Source organism: Melospiza georgiana, chromosome 11 (genome assembly GCF_028018845.1).
Source record: "Melospiza georgiana isolate bMelGeo1 chromosome 11, bMelGeo1.pri, whole genome shotgun sequence".
Taxonomy (NCBI): Eukaryota; Metazoa; Chordata; class Aves; order Passeriformes; family Passerellidae; genus Melospiza; species Melospiza georgiana.
In genome coordinates, this window is record NC_080440.1 from 15,898,905 (window position 1) to 15,920,710 (window position 21,806).

Genomic DNA, 21,806 nt, shown 5'->3' on the forward strand with positions numbered 1-21,806 from the left:
TGTGGCACCATCTGGGGCTCCACAGCAGGACAGGGACTCTGATCTCCCTTCTTATGAATTTTGGAAGGGTGAGTCAGTGGTAGTGCAATGATGGACATGTGAGGTGCAAACAGGCAGCAAAGAAGAAACCTGTGTGTTGGCACACAGAAACAATACCAAAATAAAGACAACTGACATCTTATGCCCCTGTGTACCTCAGTTCAGTGCTTGCATTGAAAGGAAACAGCAAGGTGTACTGTTTTAAAATAATTTTTGTATTTTTAAAACAAGATCTAAACATGGTTCAACCTTTTCTTGATTTTGAGCAAAACGAGCATGACAAACACATCTTTATACATTACAGTAAAACAAGCTACTCACTACTGATTATTTCTCCTTTAAGTATAATTAACACTAAAATCTCTCTTGAGCAGAACTCATTTTGACTGTTACTAAGAATAAGACAAGTATTTTATACAATCAAGTATAATAATCTAATATAGATATATGTACACACTCTTAATTAAAGTCATAGCATTTAATTAAAAAAACTCAGCAGTGTAGGAGGCTGAAGGAATTGTATTCGTAATCTGAAAATCTTGTGCATTTCCTTTCAAATCACAAGTTTTTGAACATTTTAACAGCACAAAACTAAGGATACCTTGCATTAATCTATCACAGCTACAAGGAACTGCCTAAAAAGAAAGAAGATATTAAAGTGATGCAGATACCACCAGCTCCCTCCACCCTCTATTTTTAAGGGAATTCATTTCTGCACAATCCACATGTCTATTGATTTCCTCAGTGCCTTGACAGAGGAGACATCAGTTCACATCAAAAGACCAAATCTCAGTGATTAGCTCTAAGGCATAACTGAATTGTTGTACAAAGGGCTGCGATTGCTCAAAATTCCCAAACTCCCATCTCACAAAATCACTTGCATAAACCTGGTGCAGAATGTTCACACGACTGAATCAAAAAAGAACAAGCAGATTAGCAAAGGCAGATGTACTGTTTCAAAATGCACAATGAAAGACACAAACCAAAAAACATTAAAAATACACAACTTTTCATGAGGGAGAGGAGGTAAAATGGTACCCAACCTCAAATCCATGAAACAGGCAACTACTCCCTGTAATGACAGCTACAGGGAACTAAATGCAAAGCAAAACAGATCCATCCAAACATGGCCAAGTCTCTGGAAGGACACTGATAAAAACCCTCAGAGAACGTTCCTCTGAGCAGAAGCCTATAAACAAGAAGGGTAATAATTTCTTTTCCTCTTTGTCATAAGTTCAGGCTGTGAACCCCCTCTCCAAGAGGCTGAAGTCTCTAGGGAAACAACAAAGTCTGTGGAGTGCCAAGAGCACAGTGCTTATTAAGTTAACAGCCCTGCTTCCGGCTTTAGGGACAGTGCAATAAAATACTGAGGTGAGAGAAACCCCGGGGCCTCAAGAAATTTTAAGAGAAGACATTTTTCTTCAAAGCCTGTTCAAAGGGTCCTTCACCTGAAACACCTAGCTCAAGTTTTGAACAATTTTTCGGTACAAGCAGTGAAGTAAGAGCAGTAAAAGACAAACCAGGATCTGTACAGAAAGGCTCTGCAAGGAACTGTGCTGTAACAGGCTTTTCTACTCATTCCAAGCAGAATTTACCAACTTTTTGTTCTTAGAGCACCTCCTTTTTTTTTTTTTTCTTTCCTTTTTCTGCTGCTGGGGTCAGCCATACAAACTTCACCTTCTCACAGAATATCTGTCCTCCAGTAATGCCATGATAAACCTGTATGAAGAAAAACTGAAGTCTGGGAAGCTTCCATGAAGAGTCCTGCAAACCACTTAAATTAAATGGCTGCTTCACAGATTATATCAACAGCTAAATTTCTAAATTAAGTCCTTCTTAAGGCCTGCATGGGTTTGTGATATATTTTCTAACCAACCAGCAAACTAGATCAACCCAACTACAACATGCATGAGGGATATTCAGTGCCAGTCTGCTACCACCTCCATTTTTACAGATATATCCTCAAAGAAAGTACAAAACCAGCAAAGCTGCCTTTGTCAGAACCCCATGTATCCAGTTTAACAGGCACATCTCACCTGCTATTCCAATCACTCTGCTGAGTAACCACAGAGCAGAAACCAAGAGAAATATCCCAATAAACAAGAGGCAATCCTATTCTTTTTAGGTGCCAGGCTGACCAAGAGTGCTTTTATTCTATAAAGACAGATGAGTTTGTAAGGAGGAACACCACTGATGCCAATGATCCCAAATCTGCTTTTACAAAAAGCCACGGCCCTGTAAGCAACACTACAGAGGCCATGGTGCTACAGGAATGTGCCACCCCTCAGGGCTTGTCCTTAACAAGAGGGGGACAGTTCACAGTCTAGAATTCAGGGCACCAAAGAAATGTTTGGTGTTCTGGATTGGATGGCCACCCATGGCTGCAGCCTCACACCACCTGCACAGGTGGCACTCAGTGACAAACACACCTGTGCACTGGCAAGGAGAAGCAAAGGCACCTGGGCTGGCCAAAACAGCCCATTCACAGCTAAATGGCAGGACTAAAAATAAAAGCACACAAAGCAGCTATTTGACTTCTTCTGTACCTCTGTGCAGCATTCTCAACACACTAAGACTCAGCACAGGAGACTATTTCCTCCCTTATGATCCTATGTAATTAACAATGCTTAATTTTGCTCATTAGCTGAATAAAAAAGTTAAGACCAGAACAGAATGCCAAGTGCTGGTATGTATCAAATGGATGTATCAAATATTGCAAAGAAATTAATTATGTTAACTTTATCTAAACCACAGTTTCTCAAGAGAACATTGCCAACACTCCCTGCAAGCAGGGGAAATAGTCATTCCCATGGAGGTATTTTCATTATCAGCGTCTCATGGTTTACATTTTCCCTTGAAGAAACGTAAGCAAGTTTGACACAAGGAAGTAAGCTAATAAAATTAGCCAAACATACCACAAATTACATATATCCCAGTGACACAGTGGTAAATCCCCCTTTTCACAGCAGCTCACCATCGTTCAATTTATATAAAAACTTCAGTGTGGGTTACAGGTGTGTGAGTTAGAACCAAAGCAGATTCCTAAGGGCAGCTTTCTCTCCACTCCTTACCACTGGATTGTCTGGTTTATCTTCAGAAATACCTCTACACAGTCTAGTCTCCAGAAAACAATCTCATTTTTCACTTCTGCTTTGCATATGTAACCCCTAAGGGTTTCTGACAGCCCCAACCTGTGGATGTGCCATCAACACTGATTTTGTTAGAGGAACACAGGCACTCAGAATAGTAAAACAAAACTTACAGCTTGTACACCATTTTCTTCAGTCAGTTTTTTCTTTAAAACAGACGCTTGTGATATATACATTTAGGAGTGCATGTTTATAAACAGCATCACCAAAGAGAGGGAACATAGAAAAAAAACACACCCAAAATTCCAATCAGTGAGGGAAAATGGCCAAATGATGAAATGCTGCAACTGAAGCAAAGTCATTATCCCAGTTTAATATTTCTTAAACATTAGAACAACACAGCAAGTTGCAGCTCGAGAGTAAAATGATGACTGCCTACCCTTCCTAAAGTTTTAAGACTTAGCAGTCAAGGAGAAAGAAATGACATGTTTATTTCTTGCCTCTATTGTGAAATAACACAAATGCAAAAGAAGGTTGTGAAACCAAACTGGGACATGGAACAATCTAGATGAGCAGTGCTGCAATTCATCAGCCCTCAAAATTCTTTTGGATTTTGTGAAATCCGAGTCAGGAGTTGATATCTTCCAGGTTCCCTTACTACCAAACAAATTATCAGCTGTCCTTCCCTTTGACCCAGAATTAGATTTTGTTTTTTCCTTATATGTGTTAAGGACACATGTTTTTTTATCAAGCTGTTACTGTTAAAGATTTGAAGTTTACAAAGTGTTCTTGCAGTTCCTATGGCCTTCAATTCAAGGCCCGTTCTCCAAAAATCCTGCACTATTTCGAGGCTCATACACAAGTTTCTCTGACTTTAAGCCAACACAACCATCCTTCCAAATAAGGTCAGCCCTACATGTTTTTCCCATCACTCACCCAAGTTAACCATTGTTAATCCATCATATCTTTTTGATCAACAATGACAACCAGTCTCCCTTCTTTGCATCCCATGGGGATGAGTTCTCCACCCTGCTGTTCTTCCTGAAAAGCATCTGCTCCTAAACCTGAAGAAGTCCATCACCTTCAAATTTGTGTCTCCTCTTTTTGTCCAAACCACCAGTTTTTATCATCACCTTGGTCCAAGGGATCCAGAATTCACATCTGTCCCCTGGCCAGCCCAGTGCCACCAGCTGTTCTGAGCTGCTCTGTCATTCCCTTCCTCAGGGCTCAGGGTCACCTTTTGCTTCTACAGCTTTGATGCCAACAGCAACGATCCCACCTCACGTCCTGCTCCTCAGGCACCATCCTCACCTCATTCCCTCTCCTGTTTTCAGTTCCTAGCACGAGGAGCATAAATACACACAAGCAGCATGTGCTCAAAGGGTACAGTTCTTTAGAGCAGAGACAATAATTTGATACTTTTTTGGGAGGGGACGTACATTTCTACTGCTGTAGCAGCAAATGACATTTATTAGAATGACCAAATTTCAGCAGCTGTCGGGAAACAAAGCTTTTAACTGTAGCTGGGGAGGAATGTTTAACCACAGGAAGTTCACTATTTATCTCTCACTATAAACATCCTCTGCTGGCTCCCCAAACAACTTTCACTAGGGCCTACTCAGCTATTTGTTTTTCATGTCCATGTTTACAGCTTGATTCAGAGGTTACAGCAATCTGAACATCCAATGCCAAGAACAGCTTTCCTTCAACCTGTTCACAGACAAAACTCCTCACAGGTGACCGCAGAAGGCAAGCCACAGCTATTCATATGCACAAGATGCAGTTGCAGTGCCCTCAGGTGTGACTCTGGAAGTCACCAGAACAGCCACCTCGTGTCCCCAGCTGTAAAACTGCCTGCTCTGTAGGCTGCACACGGACACAGCTCCTCCCCAAAGACCTTGTACTGCACAGACTGAAAGAACTGGCTCTTCAAAGCCCTGTGACAGCTGAACCCTGGCACAGCTCAACACATTGCTTCTTCCCAAGACAACAGCAGTTGCTACAACTTTTAGAAAATCATGCTAAAACCAGCTAACACTGGTGAGTCCTCTTGTAGACAAACTTGCTGAGGCCTCAGCTGGAAGTGTGTACAGTTCTGCTCATCCACCTTCTAGAAGGATAAAGACTAAAGGCGGTGCAGATAAAGGTCAGCAGCACCAAGCAAAATTAAAAAAAAAAAAATAAACCACCAACCAAAGGAGACTGAAAGAGGTCATCTTGTTTAGCCAAGAAACTCAACACAGAGTGACTAACTTCACTGCAAAGCTACACTTGAGGACAAGAAAACCACCTGCACCTTGAGCTGGTATTTTTGGAACAGCATCACCTGCCACAGTTACCTGAAGCAGCAAAGAACCAGAGCTGGTCAGCCCAACAGAGCCCCAGTGACCCATCTGGGCAGTCCATGCTGCCAGCTGCAGCACCCACAGGGCACACTGCCTCACCAGAGCACAGGGCAACACAGGACACGTGGAAATCCCAGGGAAAAGGAGTCTGCAACCCCCCTGCATGGGAAAAATCATGAAGTGTTCTCAGTTTGCTGACACCAGATAGAAGGTTTAATCAAGGAAGAGTAACTTCTGTTCCTTTGCAGGCTGTTTGTAATTCTTATCTATCACAAATGACTGCAGACTTTTTATGGGTAGGGCTGCAAAAGGATTTTTTAAAAAAAAGGCCATCTCTTCTTCTAGCAGAAGGTTTTTTTTCATTATGGCTGATTATTTGCTCCTTCTGAAGTATAAGGCCCACATGACAGTAATAATTCAACTCAAGCTGCTAAATAGCTCTATCTAATAGAGCTATCTCCAAATGACTTTACTTCCAAATCTTTTGACTGCAGTGTGGATACAACACAAAGGCAAAATAAATCCCGCTGCAGTCTAGGTGCACTCTCATTTCAGTCCCTTGACAATTTATAAGGGGTCTTAAGCATTAAACTTAGAGAGTCCTACAAAAAACCCCACTGGCATGCGAAATATTTTTAAATTTATAATCAAGTGAAGCTAAACAATTCTGCCAAGAAGACAATGTACATCATCAAATTACACATGACTCACATGCAATTTTGTTCTTGGGTTTGGGGGATTTTTGTAAAACAGTATCTGTGTCAGAGTTATAACAGATATTACTCTGTTTGGAAAAGAGATGCCACATTAAGGCTAAAATGAAGCACTTTTCTTAGCGTGTTTATAAAGCATTTATACACGTTTTCTGACCCTCTTCCTACTTCAGCATTCATCTCAATCTGCCATGGCTCAGATGCTGCAGTAATTCAGCTCCCACAGAAACACGCTCCTGCCTGCTTGCCCAGCACACAACAAGAGAGTGAGGGGTGGTTTGGGGTTTTTTTGTGGGGGAGGGGGTTTGGCTTCCTCTTTTAGCAAGAGCTGGACCAAAGCAGGAGCAGAGAGCCAAGGCTGCAGCCCATGGACTCCTGCCACACCGGCAGAGCCTCACCTCTGTCAGCACAGCATCTCTGCATGACAAACAGAAACAATTCCACACGACAAAGACCCTTTTGTCTGCAAAACTGCCGTGTACCGGACCTCTGTGACTTAAGTAAGGGGGGAAATGAGAGGAAGAGTAGGTCAAAAACAACCTGCGAGGCAAAGTTTGTTAATGAACTATGGTTTACAAACGCCGCAGCCAAAGTCTCAGGAGGCGGATGACTTGGCTGGCTGCACCTCAGAATATGGGAAGTCATTAACTCATGGAACAGATGGGCTGATACAGCACCGGCCTTAAAGGAAAAAAAAATACAAAGGAACACAACAACCAAAACAAGAGCATTGTGACATCTTCAGGCCTCTCTCCAAGACGAATACACCGAACACAAACCCTCCCTGACACCAGCGCGTCTAACAAATAAAAAACCCAAACAAACCCGCGAAAACACCAACAAAAGCAACCAGCAAACACATTGAACCCAGCTGAGCTTCCCTGCCTTCCCGGGAGCGCGGAAGCAGCCGCAGCAGCTCCGGGGCCCGCCGCCCCGCAGTGACCGACCCCATGCGCCGGGGCTGGGCTCCATCCCCCCGAGCCCCCTGAGGCCGGCCCGGCCCGCTCACCGCCGCGCTGCGCGCTGTGCCCCGCGGGCAGCCCGTTGTCGTAGGGCTCCCACGTCTTCTGCAGCGGGTTCTGCGTGAGCTCCCGAGCCCCCGGAGCCGCCGCCATCCTCGGCCGCTCCCGGCTCCCACCGCTGCGGCGGCGGCGGCGGGCGGGGCGGAGCGGGGCCGCCCCCGGGGCAGGGCCGGCCCGGAGGCCGCAGCCCCGCCGTGCCCCGGGCTCGGCAACGCCGCCCCGGGAGGGAAGGGCCCGGCCCCGGCCCCGGCCCCGGTGAGGGCCGTGCTGCTGCAGGTGACTCCGCTCCGTGCTGCTGAGGGAACACCGCGCTGCTTCTGAACAGCCTTTTCCTTTTTTTTCTTTAAACCCCACCTAAAACCTAAATATAGAACGCCCAGTGTGTTTTAAGCCATGCATTGAGTGAGACATTTTTCCAATTAAGCTGTTTTGGCCTGAAGGCTAAATTAATAGCGATGCAGAAAAACATAAACCATAGGTTTCCTCCATCCCATTTGGCTCCCCCCAAGAAAAGCTGTGAACAAATGGCCCTGGGAAACTGCACTGGTTTGACTAAACACGACACCCAGCTGCCGCCTTTCCCCATCACCTTTACAGCCTGGGGAAACCCTCCTCATTGACTGGCCTGAGCAAAGCAAAAAAAAATAAAGCTCAATATTTTACATATATACACCTCTCTATGTTTTATTTACAGAAAATTTTATTGACAGAAAACATTTTATTTACAGAAAATAAATGCAACACAGTGAAAATACGGTAGTGAAGCACAGTACACACTTTCATTATTAATCACTCCATTATTATGACAGTGGCCTAAACACAAGTGAAGGCCAGTGCATACTTTCTTTTTTAATACTAACCAGGCTATGATCACCTGATGATTATTTTTAGTTTTCCTGTTCTATTACAAGTTAAAATGTACCTTTCTAAACAACAACAAAAAAAATCAGCCCTCAGAGACATTTGGGAAGACACCTCTGGGAGAGTCAGTACTGTTTCTCCAGAACCATGTTTGCTTGACCTGCTTTTTCCCCTCTGTTCCATTTCCTTCTCTCCAAGACCAATGACACTTTTCCTCTGTAGGTGCCCCACACTATATTTTTATCCAGGATTTTCTTCACAATTTTGTTTTGGGTCAATTGCTGGCGTGGGTAGGGGCAGAGGGGCTACAAGAGTTGCATTGCAAGGATCAGAAAACTGGGAGTAGAGAGAGGGAGGTTTTGAATGCTAAAAATCTTCCTGGTTTCTTCTGCCAGCTGTGTGTTTACTTCCAGCAGTTGCCCAAGAGGTGTGAGCAGGAACAGCTCAATCTGTGTCCCAGGTTTATCCCAGAATTCTGTCTCCTGTGCACACAGGGAATGTTGCAACACACAGGACAGGGACCCCAGGCTAGAGTCCAACAGGAGGACATCCCCACCTCATCCTCCTGTGATCACAGCAAGGCCAACACCAAGATCCTGCAGCTTCCCTAACAATGCCTCCAGTAAAGCCAGGAGAGCCCACAACAGGTGTAATATTAACAGGAACAAGAGATGAATAGGAACGCATTTATAAACCCCACCTCTCAGGTTTGTTTTACGTACATTAATTAGAAAACCTACTAAATCCTTCCAGCCTCTAGAAATAAAGTTTGTACTTCCTTTCTGCACATCCACACCCTGCACAAGAACTGGAAGCCCAGTCGCACACCTGATGTTGCTCATACAACAATAGCATTTTTCAGAAGCCTGTGGGGTGAATGACCACATTTGTATGTCTCATCCTCAAAGCACCAGGCACGGGGCCAGTAAATTAATTCCCTTCTGCTCAGGCAGATTCAAACTAGTGGCACCTGCACAAAACTTCAGTTAAGGGTTTGCCCAGGTGTCTGTAATAACATCAGAGGTGCTCAGAGACATCTGCTAGCCTTTGTTTTTGTAAGGCACAGTGTTCAGCTTGGTTGATAACAAGCTTATGTGATTATGTTGTACTCAAGGGTTAGTTGATCTGTGGTTTTTTTTAAACCTCAGTGCAGTAATGACAGACAAAGCAAATACAGGTATCTTGTGCTACTCCTGAGGTCTCATTTCATAACACAGTTTACAAGGGCACTACATTCACTTCCTGGGAAAAGACAGAGCAAGCGTTGCCCGTTAGATTCCCAATAAATGACAGAGATCACCTTCTGCACAATCTCATTGTCACCAGTATAATGCAAAGGCTGGAGGAGCAGAGCTGATGCCTGCAGGTGAAGAGCTTTGTTTGCTACAGGGAAACCACAAACAAGCCTTTACACCTGGGAAGGCTTTTACACAAAGCATCTGCTCTCAGGGCCATGGTGAGCAGAGAGCTCACCTGAGAAACCACCTCTCTCCAGAGGCAAAACAGCAAGGGGGAGGGCAGGCTTGGAAAATGAGCTGCAGCATGGAAATAACGTGCTTGAGCCAAGTGACAAAGTTACACTCACTCTCTGGAAACAACTGACTGACACGACAGGAAATGGTAATTATTTAGAGACAGGGAGAAATAAAAGAGACTGAACCAAGGTTTCAGCTTGATCCTACGGGAATCCAACCTGTATCTGTGAACATGCTGTACCATATGGCAGCCACATAATCCAAGTTTCACAATAGGTGCTAGTAACTTCCACCTACCTCATTTCCCTATTAATGATATCACTTTTTATTCTGACAGCCCACAAAACATCCATAAACCACACAACATCTCTTCCTCCTGTCCTTCCACCATCTCTCTGGCAGCACACACTTGGGAGATGGAAAGATTTTCCAGCCTGTGAGGTGACCATGCCCTCAGCACCCCGAGCACTCGAGACAGCTCCCCCCAAACCCACCCCAGCCCTTGTGCAGCGCAGGGCATCCGAGCGAGAGCTGAGAGGGACCTGCGGCACGACAAGGAGACATGGGCACAGCCAGCGGTCAGCAAGGGGGTTCTGGAGCGCTCCGGCAGCTCTCCCGCACCGCCCGGGACGTCCGGGGGGCACCGGGGACATCCCGGGCACATCCCAGGGGCACATCTCGGCGGCACCGGCACAACCTGGGGATATCCCGGGGGCACCGGGGACATCCTGGGCACACCCCGGGCACATCCTGGGCACATCTCGGGGACCCCGGACACACCTCAGGCTCCCGCGGGTGCTGTCACCGCCCGCGCCGCAAGGCGGCGCTCTGGCCCCTCCGCGGGCACTGCGCGGGCGCCCCCTGGTGGCTGCGGTGGGCAAAGGCACCGCGCCCGACAGAGCGGGGACGGACGGACCGACGGACGCACAAACGGCCGCGGGGACCGAGCGACGGACGGACACACGGCCGCGGGGACCGACACACGGACGGACACAGCGCTGGCCATCCCCGTGCTGAGCTGCGCCAAGCCCCCGGGCCGCCCGTGCCCAGGTACTTCTCCTGGGAACAGGAATTCCCTGCCACCCGTCAGAAAGGCAATGTCGCAGCCCAGTGACACCGGGGTGGCCGTGCCAGGGTCAGCAACGCTCCGCAGAACCAAAATCTAGCAGGACTTTGTTTTTAAGCGTACGTGGTAGAGTCAGAGGTTACAGAAAGCTACAGGGAAGGAAAGCACATCTACCGTCCTGTGAAACCCAAGTGAAAAATAAAACCATTGGGAAGAGTGAGCCCACACTCAGAACTAAATACCCACATTTCTTTCTAGACATTAAACACACAAAAAATTATATTTCATCATTAATCTGTTACTTCAGTTTCTCTAAGATGATTGTCCTTCCCGTAAATCATGGGATATACTGTGCAGTCCCACATTCTCAGCTACCTACTTGACAAAACCCACAGTCCCTCTACACACACAACTCCACAAACCCATGCCAGGAAAAACCTAAATCCAAACCCTCTCCTTTGCAAGTGGCAGGTTACTGCTCCAGCTCACAGTGACAAACAGGAACCAGTTTAAATTATCCCACCTTAAGACTGGCATCTGCATTTTCTACATCTGGCAATAGTGAGAGGGGAACAGATCAGAGTTTAAGTTCTTATCCCCATTTAAGAGGGAGCAAAGACAGGGCTGTGAGGCTCCCCACTTACAAGTACTCAAAAAAAAACACCCCTAGCACAGCACCAGTTTTGTTTCAGCACAAACTGAGGAAGAACACAGACATTGTAATAATCATTACATATGGCTGTTATTCAAGAAACACAGACACACACCTGCACTGCCTTCAGCCACACACAAATCTCACACATCCAGCTCTGACACCCATCCAAAGCTCCCCAGTTTCACATGGATTGGCTGGCTCTGACCAGCTAACAGGCAGCCTGCTACACTGCATCACAGTGCTTGTATAAAGGAGACAGGATAATTCCTGTTCAACTTAGAATTTATTTTCTCTTTCAATTAAAATAAATAAATAAATAAATAAACCCCCCAAAAAACAACCAAAAAAAAAAAACCCACCAAAAAAAAAAAAAGAAACCAAGCAAAAAGATTTCAAATGTACCTTCAGCAGGCTGGTGGCCGTCCTTCATTGGCCAAAATCAGTGCAGCTGGAAGCATTACCCCAGGACAGCAGCTATCTAATTTATAGCAGGCTGTTACCACACTGCAAGCCAATGAGAGGAGTCAGTGACCACACACACAACTATGCTTCACCCTCTCTGTTCACAAGGAACAAGAGTCCAGCATTTCAAAACTGGGGTGCAGGTGGAATGGGAGAGATCTCTCCCCACTCAGCTGATGGGAGGAACATTGCTGATGGGGTTTTTTGAACAAGTATTTGTTGGGGGGCTCTTACATGGTGAAAAGACTTGTAAATGCCCCCAGTTTCTGCTCTAATGACCAAACCTTCTGCAGAGCAGCTGGGACACTTGGCTTGATCTGTCATATCCCTGGGTACACAGGGACCTCAGCAGGGAACAGTATGCTCTCTCCTGAGGTAATTCCCATATTCCTGAAGTGCAGATCAAGCCTGGCAGGTTTTCCCTCCCTGTGCACGTCCCTAACAAGCTGTCTAGAACACAGTGCCCCTCTGCTCAGTGTGCTGTGGCCTCTGTAAGCCAGGCATAACCCAGCCCCACTGTTCTCTGGGAAACCCAGGGATTTGCAGGAGGAGGCTGCACCTCACAAAACACCTCTGCTGCTCCTGAGCTCTGGGTGATGGCACAGAGCATGCCCTGGGAACAGCCATCCTCCCCAGGAGATGCCCCAGCAGCTGAAAGCTCCTCAGAGAGCTCCTCAGAGAGCAGAGTCAGCTCTCTGCCATCCAAGCTGAGCAAGCACAGCAAGCAGTGCAGGCAGAGGGGCAGTGCTGGGTGAGCAGTGACACACACTGACTCACAGCTCCTCAGCTCAGCCTCTCAGGACATTTTCTGACATCAGCTTCTGACATGAACCCTTCCCATCTCACCAAGGCCACCTGTGGTTCCCTCCTCAGCCCCAAGTGCCATCCTCCTTTTTGTTTCCCACAGTCTCATGTTCCAGGAGTCAACCCAGCCAAAATAACAAATAGCCCTCTAAGGCCCCAAAAATGCCAAGCATCCCACCTGGCAGGTTCAGCAGGTTCCCCAGACCATCTCCACAGGCCCTTCCATCTGGGACTTGATTCCAAACAAACTGAAATCACAAGGGCCAGGCCTTGTGATACACGGCCCTAGCACTTCCTTCTTTTCTTCTCAGCAACCAGTAAGTTTTATTAGTGGCACCAGCCACTCCATATCTTATTTCCTATCACTGCCTAAAGGGAAAATGCTCCAATTGTCTTGGAACAGGTTGCTACCCCAAAGACAAGCAAAAAGCCATTAAGAATTCAGAAGTAAAACAAGAATCTGCCTCAGCAAGACACACCTTCAGAAATTATTTTCTAAGAGTTCATTTTACTACCAGACTTCATGACTACAGATCAATCTATCAAAGAGATTGGTAACAAATACCCAGATGTAATCATGCTTTAGATGAGAATAAGCTACTAATAAGGATAGGAAAAGTCTTCAGTGCTAACCAGGGAACAGATTTAAACAACACCCAAGATCCCACACAGATAAAGTATATAAATACAGATACTAAAGAGATTCCTTGAGCTGAAACAAAATGTTCCTTAGCATAGATAAGGAAAATAATTCATCCAAACAGAAAATGTTCATGTCATGCAAATCAGCAAGAAAACAAGCTCGTATCTCTTCCACAACCACCAACACATCTGATACAAGGGAAGATCTGACAGGGCCCTCAGAAGCCTCACACCACACTTACCTGGCTGGAGAGACAGATAATTCCCACAGCAATCTGTTTTTATGGTATTTTCCTCATTGTCTGCTGAAACATCAGCAGAGCCATTCATGGTACATGCAGAGCACTGAGGATGTGTGCTGGACTCCAGCACATGTGTGCTCCCAAACCACGAGCACCCACACCAGGAAACAAGCACCAGGCACACAGAGGCTTTATTGCAAGAATTGTACCAATAAACCCTTGGATGGCTCCCTGCAGAACCCACTCCTTGCACTGCAGGCACATGAACTTTATCAGGGCAGAGAGAGCTGATCAGCAGAACATCATCTCAGCAACACGTGGGCTGCACGAGAGCCCAGAGCAAACACTGAGACTGACACACATTTTATATTGTAAAATAACGCACACCTTGCAACTCTGCTCTTTGTTAGCTTCACGTGAGCCATTCCTCCAGGCACAGTCACTCAGAGTATTCTCCTTATTTCTAAGTATATAAATAGGCTAGTCTAGATGTTAAATAAAATAACACACACCTAGTTTAGGTGTAAAATAAAATAACACACACCTTGCAACACTCACTCTGCTCTCTGTTAGCTTCACCTGAACCACTCCTCCAGGCATGGTCACTCTGAGTATTGTCTTTATTTCTAAGTACAGAAATATGTTAGTCTAGATGTAAAATAAAATAACACACACCTAGTCTAGATGTAAAATAAAATAACACACACCCTGCAGCACTGTCACTCTGCTCTCTGTTAGCTTCACCTGAACCATTCCTCCAGGCACAGTCACTCAGAGTATTCTCCTTATTTCTAAGTACAGAAATATGTTAGTCTAGATGTTTATCACATTTTAGAAGAAATAACTGATCTCTTTTAAAGGTGGGAGAAATTGAATGTCTGGAGATAAACCCTTTTGAGGAGATGCTGTTGTTTTCACACAAGGAAGTTTCCTGGGTTAAGCCTGGCATTAGGGGTAGATTTAAGGCTAGCCTGCATTAATTCTGTTTGTTAAATCTGAAGGACTAATCACTAAATCTTTACACCTTCAGTCCAAGCAGTCCTCTCCCACCTTTCCCTCTGAGAGAACACTGAAATTATTTCCCTGAAAAACAGGCAGGATCCTCGAGTGGCGCTTCCAGGTATTGCTCAAAACTATTCCCATCATCACAAAGTTGAGCAACGTTTTAAATCTTCCTGTTATGATGCAACATAAAGGAAAGATGGTATCCATTATTCATGTTTTCTGAGTGTTAAAAAGCCCTTTGTAGATAAACCCTCTCGCTGTATACCAGGACTCCAAACCATTTACATGAGGGGGCCTGTGCTGGTAAGGAGTGCAGAAAGGGGACACCAGAACACAGAGCATTTGCACAAATTGCCTATTTACATTGACACGTCCAGAGCAGAAGTGAAAATCCCATGTTTCCAGGATGGGAAGAGCACTGAGGAGAGCCATTCCTGCACCCTGCTCTGCAGAACCTGATGTTGTTACTACAGCAACAGCATGGGCACAGCCCTGCACGGGGTGCACCTGTGTCACCGACATGTTTTATGAAAAATCCTTTTGTTAGGATCTGTTCTCCTTGAGAAGCTTCAGCTTCTCCATGTTTTGCTGGTTTGGAATGTGATTTGGAGAATTTTTTACCCAGCATGTGAAACTATTTTTACTTGATGACCAGTGACAGCCACCTGTGTCAAGGCTATGAGTAGTCACAAGATTTTATCATTCCTTTTCTTTCTATTCCTTGCTAGCCTTCTGATTAAATCCTTTCTTTTATTCTTTTAGTATAGTTTTAATATATAATTTTCTTTTAATATAATATATATCATAAAATAATAAATCAGCCTTCTGAAACATGGAGTCAAGATTCTCATTTCTTCCCTGGTCCTGGCACCCCTGTGAACCCAGTCACACCCCTTAGGACAGCCCCCACCTCCCTGCCAGGGTGACACAGCTCCAGGTCACCTGAGAGCTGAGATTTAACCAGGAAAACAAGGGCTGGATTAATCTGTAGTGCCTGAGAGAGAAGGGAAAACAGAAACACACCTGCATCCATGGGGATGCCTGCCTTTGTGCCTCCTGAATCTGCTTAAAAGTGCCAGATTCTGAAAGTGCCTCCATCACCTCAGAGCTCTCTGTTCCTTTTCAATCACCTTTTCAATTCTTTTTTTATTAGCAAACCTCCCCAGTTCTGAGTTTAAGTGTGCAGGTATGAGTAGCAATGTAATTAAGGGAGCACAAGGAAGGGACTGACAGTTTTAAGTACAACAGACAGCCCTGATCCAGGCTGACAGGCTTATGAATTATGCTCTGCTATTTTTATATTAGATATTTGAACATTTCTGGTGTACACACATCCTCTCTCCTGTCACTCAGCTAGGATCCTATGAATCCCACTTGCTCATAACTGTAGGTCTAGGCTGCTAAATAAAAAAAAAAAATTATGAAAATATTATAAAACAAGGACAAGCTGCCATCTCAGGGTAGAACTAAAACACTTTACCCCACCTTTAAAACCAAATGCTATCAACTGAGTTCAGAAGTACAATTCTACAAGAGCTGTCACATCAAAGGAAAACATCTGTAAAAACTTACTACATGAGTCAGGGGAGTTGTCTGATGAGATGAAAAAGGAGAATATACACTGACAACAAAGAGTATACAAAATTTGCATGCGATTCAAATGCATCAAGTACACCAAAATAATTTTTTTTTAAATCTTGAATGCTTCGGGACAGAGCCACCTATCAGATAGCAGCACTTTAAAAGACGAGAGATCAGAGAGCCTGGGAAGCACCACCCGGGGTTTGGGGTGTGAAATGCTGAATGACTGATGGGGAGCTCAGAGGGAAAAATGCAAGAGGGGAAACAGCCCCTGGGCTGGGTGACAGAGCCTGGAGGTGCAGAGTGAACCCGTGAGTCAGCAGCACTCAATGGAAGCTAAACCATGTGAACGCCTGGAAAAGGGCACAGGGAGACAAGAGCAAGACAAGGTCAAACCCTGGGAGGAGGAGGAGGAAAAACTGGACCAGGAGGGGGAAGAACATCACCAAAGAAATGGTGATGGAAGCACCAGAGACTGTGCAAAGAGGAACAAAACAGAACGTCTGCAAATGTTTGCAGATTTCAAACAAATGTTTGAAATCTGCAAACATTTCAGTGACATAAATAACAGGTAAATAGAGAGAAGCACCCCAAGCAGCCCTGGGACAGCAAAGGCTGAGGGAGAGGGGTACAACCTCACCTGGTGAGAGGGACCAGGCTTCGCTGAGAGCCAGAACAAATTCAAAAAGGGGGACAGGAGTTAAAGGTCCAGCAGAGCATAGTCCAGCCTACCTTACAGAACAGCCAGGGAAAAGCCCATGGAAATGGGAACAAAGCAAAGAGAAAGGGGCCCAAAGTCCTCTCAGTCGCACTTGGGTTCCTGCATGTCCCACAGCAACAGTAAAGCAGGTTTTGTGAAAGTAAAGAATAAATCTGCCTGGAAAGGCAGCATGGAAAACTGACACTGACACAGGAGGAAAACAACTCCCAGCATATGCAACGCCAGCTGCTGCTGCTGGGAATGTTCCTCAGCTCTGTGAAAAAGGAGGGTATTCATCCAAATAAAAATACAGGCAAACCAGAGCAAAGCTTCTCAGAAGCTGCCAGTGACAGGATTTATAATAAAAGCAAAAATTTAGCTTAATTTGGCAAGCTGCAATGAAGTCAGGTAGTCTAAAACAGCACCAAATGGGAAAAAATACAGGCCAGACACACAGATCTAAATCCCAGTGAATCTCAGTATTCAGGGCCTCCAGGGCAGGTTTCTCATTTTCTGTGCATTTTGCAAGGAGACCTCGATGGCCTATCAGCTTCCTGAGACTAACAGGATCAATGTGCAAATGAGGAAGCTTAATAAGAGTAATAAAATTATGACAGCCAAAATAATCAGATTTACAGAATGCAGACAGGCTAAACAGCACAAATGCTACACATTAAACTCTTGCAAGGGGAAACATTTACCAAGTGAGGCTCCAGCATATTATTAGTAAAGAAAGCTTCTCTTTAAAACAAACCAAAATAAAAGCAGCCCACCTGAGTTCTCTTTATATTTTGAAAAAAATAACTTTGGTTCAGCACAAGTGTGTCCCTAGAGAAAATATTAAAAAATTGTTCAGGTGCACAGAAGCCATACTCCATCACAAACAGCATATGGGACAGCCTTCCTTTGGCACCAGAATGTGTAAAAACACATTCCAAAATCTAAATATCAATTGAAAGCCAAGAAGGATACGAAAATAGAAAACAAAGCAAGGGAATCAGAAGCAAACGAGCAGAGCAGCCCCCACACTCAGCACCCCCAGTGAAAGAGCAGCTGCCCAGCTCTGCTGGCTCCAGACACCCCAGCCTGGGTCAGTCTGGGCCTCAGGCACACCTGACCCTTCTCTCACACTGCACAGGGGTCTCAGAAACATCAGTGTTCCACATTTCAATGACAACTGGCTAGCAGGAGTGAAGAGGTGCCCTACCAGGGCTCCCAGCACACACAGGGCTTTGAGCTGGTCCATCAGACCTGGCACTGACACCAGACAAGCCCAAATCCCTGCAACTGCCTCAGCCTGGGGAAGAAATATTGTTTAAAACCCAAAGACATAAATCTGTGGGAGATATCTCTGCCAGAGCTGCTTGGATTTTTAAGCTCCTCTACTCTAATCCCCAAATGGAGCATTTCTCAGGGAAAAAATAAAGAAGAATTTGGGAGATGGATCTCCCACCAAAAATGAGTAATGACTTCAGCAGTAATAGGGCTGCTCCCCCATCAGCCCACCTCTCACCAGCCATCTGACATTTTCTAATTACAAGAGGTCAGGAACCCCTGAAATCTCCTCCCTGTTTTGGGGAAACCAGTTTCACATGGGTAGCAGAAAAAAAAACACAAATCTTTTTTTTTCCCCCCTCCTTAATGGAGAAGGTAAATGCTGCACAGCCCAAGGATATCAACAGGGTTCCCATGATGTCTCTTGTTATTTACCAACAACATCAATTACATTTCCAGGGATCTGTGACCATAAATGGAAACTTAAAAGGAAGGAAAAGCCAGCCTTAAATCCCAAGAGTGTTCAGTGATCACTGGTCAGAAGCAGCTTCAGACCACTCATGGTGGTTGTGCTCCTTAACTCCAAAGGAGAGGTGCAGTCATAAAGAAGCTTTCAGCTATAATAAACCACCACAAATATTCTGTCTTTGCACATTTTGATTCAAATCATCCACTGGCAAATCATACCTAACCCAGACATGAGGATTTCTTGCTAAACCTCCCTGTTTAGGCACCTAAAACATGCAGGATCAGCCAGACAGACAGCTCACCAAGGCTGCTGCTGGGTGCCCATGGAGAAATCCCTCACCAGGGGACCCAGTGCCAGGGAAGCAGAACCACCAGGGCATTCCCAGCCAGGCTGGCAGGAATAGCAAGTCCCAGCCACTTTTAGGCACATCCCAGCCATTTTCAAGCACATCCCAGCCACTTTCAGGCGTCACTCAGGTGACAAGCAGGGAGCCCACAGCAGGTCAGGGCCGTTGTGGCCCCTGCCCAGAGGAGAGCAGTGCCTGCAGTGTCACACAGCTCCCCTGGCAGTGCCCAGGGCCTCAGCTCAACACGTGTGAAGGCAGCTCCACACTAAGAAAGGGAGCCATGCAGAAACAGAAGGAAGTTTTTTTAAAAATAACCACTCAGGAAGGAGTTTTGGCAGCTCTAGCTCACCTTCAGATCAAAAAGAGGCAAGAACTCAAAACCCTTTATTCACCTTTTTTGGTTTTTATTTTTTCCTATGTTTTTCTACTTGTGTATGGCCAGTAAACAATACAGTAACACAGTGAATCACCTGCAGACTAATGCCATGCAGGCATTTCAGATATCTGAGTGCAGAAATTACAGCTTTAAATTCCATGTTCCAATGTAGCAGGCACATTATTTCTACAAGGGCACCCATGACAAATCTGTCCCATTTTATTAACAAAATTTGCAAAACATCCTTTTTATCCATCACATGGATACAAGTCAGTTGCAATTAAGAGACCCATGATTTGTGTTCATGGCAGCTCAGGGCTTCAGGATTAACTCCAGTGCTCTACTTCAGACCCTTACATGTGGCAGACACCAACAACACCCAGGAGAGCCCCTCATGCAGCAGCTCCTCAAACGAGAGAGAAGTTTGGCAGAATCAAAACACAGCCCTAAAGGCACCTAAAACTGCACTGTTGGAATGGCACGGGTAAGCCGACCCATTTTACTCAAAAAAACCCAAATATTTCTTCTCTTTTCAGGGACACAAATTCACAGGCTCAGCACTTCAGAGTGATTTTGGAGAAGAGAAGGCTCTGGAGATATCAGAGCCCCTTCCAGTGCCTAAAGGGCCTCCAAGAGAGCTGCAGGGGGCCCTTGGACAAGGGCATGGAGTGGCAGGACAAGGGGGAACAGCTTTAAACTGCCAGAGGGCAGGGCTAGATGGGATATTAGGAATAAATCCTTCCCTGTGAGCACAGTGAGGCCCTGGCACAGGTGCCCAGAGCAGCTGTGGCTGTCCCTGGATTCCTGGAATGCCCCAGGGCAGGTGGGATGGGACCCGGGCAGACTGGGGCAGTGGAAGGGGTCCCTGCCCATATCAGGGGGTGGGATGGGATGAACTTTAAGGTCCCTTCCAACCCAAACCATCCTGGGATTTTGCTTCACCAGGTCAGCACCTCAGCAGGCAGCAGGTTCAGCACACCTGGAGATTAGGATTCATAATCAGTGAGGGATTACAGCACCTAGGGCCAGCTCCTGGCAGGCACCCAGGAACCAGCCTGGCTCAGAAGGCACCCCAGCCCCACGCTGGAGCCTGGACAGAGCTGCCCCTGCCCCAAACCGTGCCCCAAACCAACCCACCACTGATGGAAATAACAACCTGGGTGAAGCAACTCTATCCTGCAGCCCCACTTGAGTGCCTGGTGAAAATCTACTGAAATCAGGAGTCAACCTAAATCACTTAATTTTAGACACTGGAGAGCCCAACTAGACAGTCTAGGGAGTTTGGAGTTGATTATTCTCTTTTGCTGCCTCTTACAATTTAATTACTTAACCTCTTATTGTCTCAGACACTGCAAGCCAAGTACTTTGCCTGTGAGAAAAGGTTAACAGACTAATTATTTGTCTTGTAATGGGCAAAAATGGCTTCTGGGGAAAACCAGCACAGACCCAAGGAACCCTGCACTTCCCAGGCTCACGGCTGGTGCCTCCTCGCTTGTATCTTGACAATTTTTACCCCTCCTACTGCACTGACCTTGTGACTCTCCCCAAGAAGCCCCACCCAGGGTGTGGGGCCACAAGCTTACACCATATCCAACAACTTAAAGCAAACAAACAGAGAGAAACGGAGCAAAACATATAGAGTGGGAAGGTGGGAATACCCCACCAGGTCATTTCTTTCAGAAGGTCGAAGAATTCCCCAAATATGTGATCTTTTCCAGCACTCCAAGTCTAAGATTTGTGTTTATCTCAAGGGGAAATCTATGGGCATCATAGAGAGGTTAAGCCCCAAGCAAACCATGCAAGTCCAGTGAGCCATTCAGAACACATCCATAGTGCCTCACCAGCAATTAAATACTGTCCACAAGTTGGATTTACCAAATCTCTTACTCATAAGAGTGAAGGAACATTGACGCAATCCAATTGAGAAAAATATTGTTGCAACCACGCTGATTTTTTTTTTTAATTGGATGGATGATACATAAAAAAATGAAGTGTTACAATCAGTCAATTCAACAACATCCTGCTATTGGTAAGGGTTATATTTATAAATCAGTACATTTTCACAACAAAATGTCCTATTTCATAGAAGATCCTTCCTTCGAATGACCTCAAGAAAGTTCTGAAACCAAATCCTCCCCGAAGTGCTCTCAGCTTTGGGCCCTCATCCTGCACAGCTATCCCTACATGAATGCTCTCATTAGATGATGCACTGATTTAAAAGGACTGGCATCTTATGTAAATGGATGTTATTGCCTTTAATTGCAGCCATAATTATGGGAGTGCCTCCAAACTGAGTAAGGTCACATTAAGCAAACTTATTGGAAACTTTGCAAACTGCTCTGCAACACACTGGACCAGGACCAGGAGTCCCACAACGGGCATTTACTCAGTCCCATCTTCAGCTCTACACAAAACACTACAAAATCAATCCTACATATGGGATTGCTCCCAGTTATAGCTGGTCTAGTATGCCTTTGCCTCAGACAAACTTGTTTCTCTGGCATTTGCTAATAGAAAAAGTTGAATTTAGAATTAACGTCTTTAAAGATCGAGAAATCTTGAAGAGCCTTCAAGTTTCTTTGGTATTAACGTCTTTAGTTTTCCTCCTGGCATCTCAAAGAGCCACACGAGCACCAAGG

General features: G+C 45.5%; 1 protein-coding gene across 3 annotated transcripts in view; it reads right to left on the reverse strand.

Moving 5' to 3' along the window:
- LOC131088330 (6-phosphofructo-2-kinase/fructose-2,6-bisphosphatase 4) overlaps nucleotides 1-21,806 on the reverse strand; it is a 52,046-nt gene that overhangs the window by 28,345 nt on the left and 1,895 nt on the right. For 2 of the 3 annotated variants that reach the window (XM_058032283.1, XM_058032284.1), the window contains exon 1: nucleotides 7,196-7,329. The exons of the other annotated variant lie outside the window; for it this stretch is intronic. In XM_058032283.1, the coding sequence (XP_057888266.1) occupies nucleotides 7,196-7,301 (106 nt within the window). In that variant the 5' untranslated portion in view covers nucleotides 7,302-7,329. Of the gene's footprint in view, nucleotides 1-7,195; nucleotides 7,330-21,806 lie in introns of those variants that run through there. 3 annotated transcript variants of the gene reach the window in all.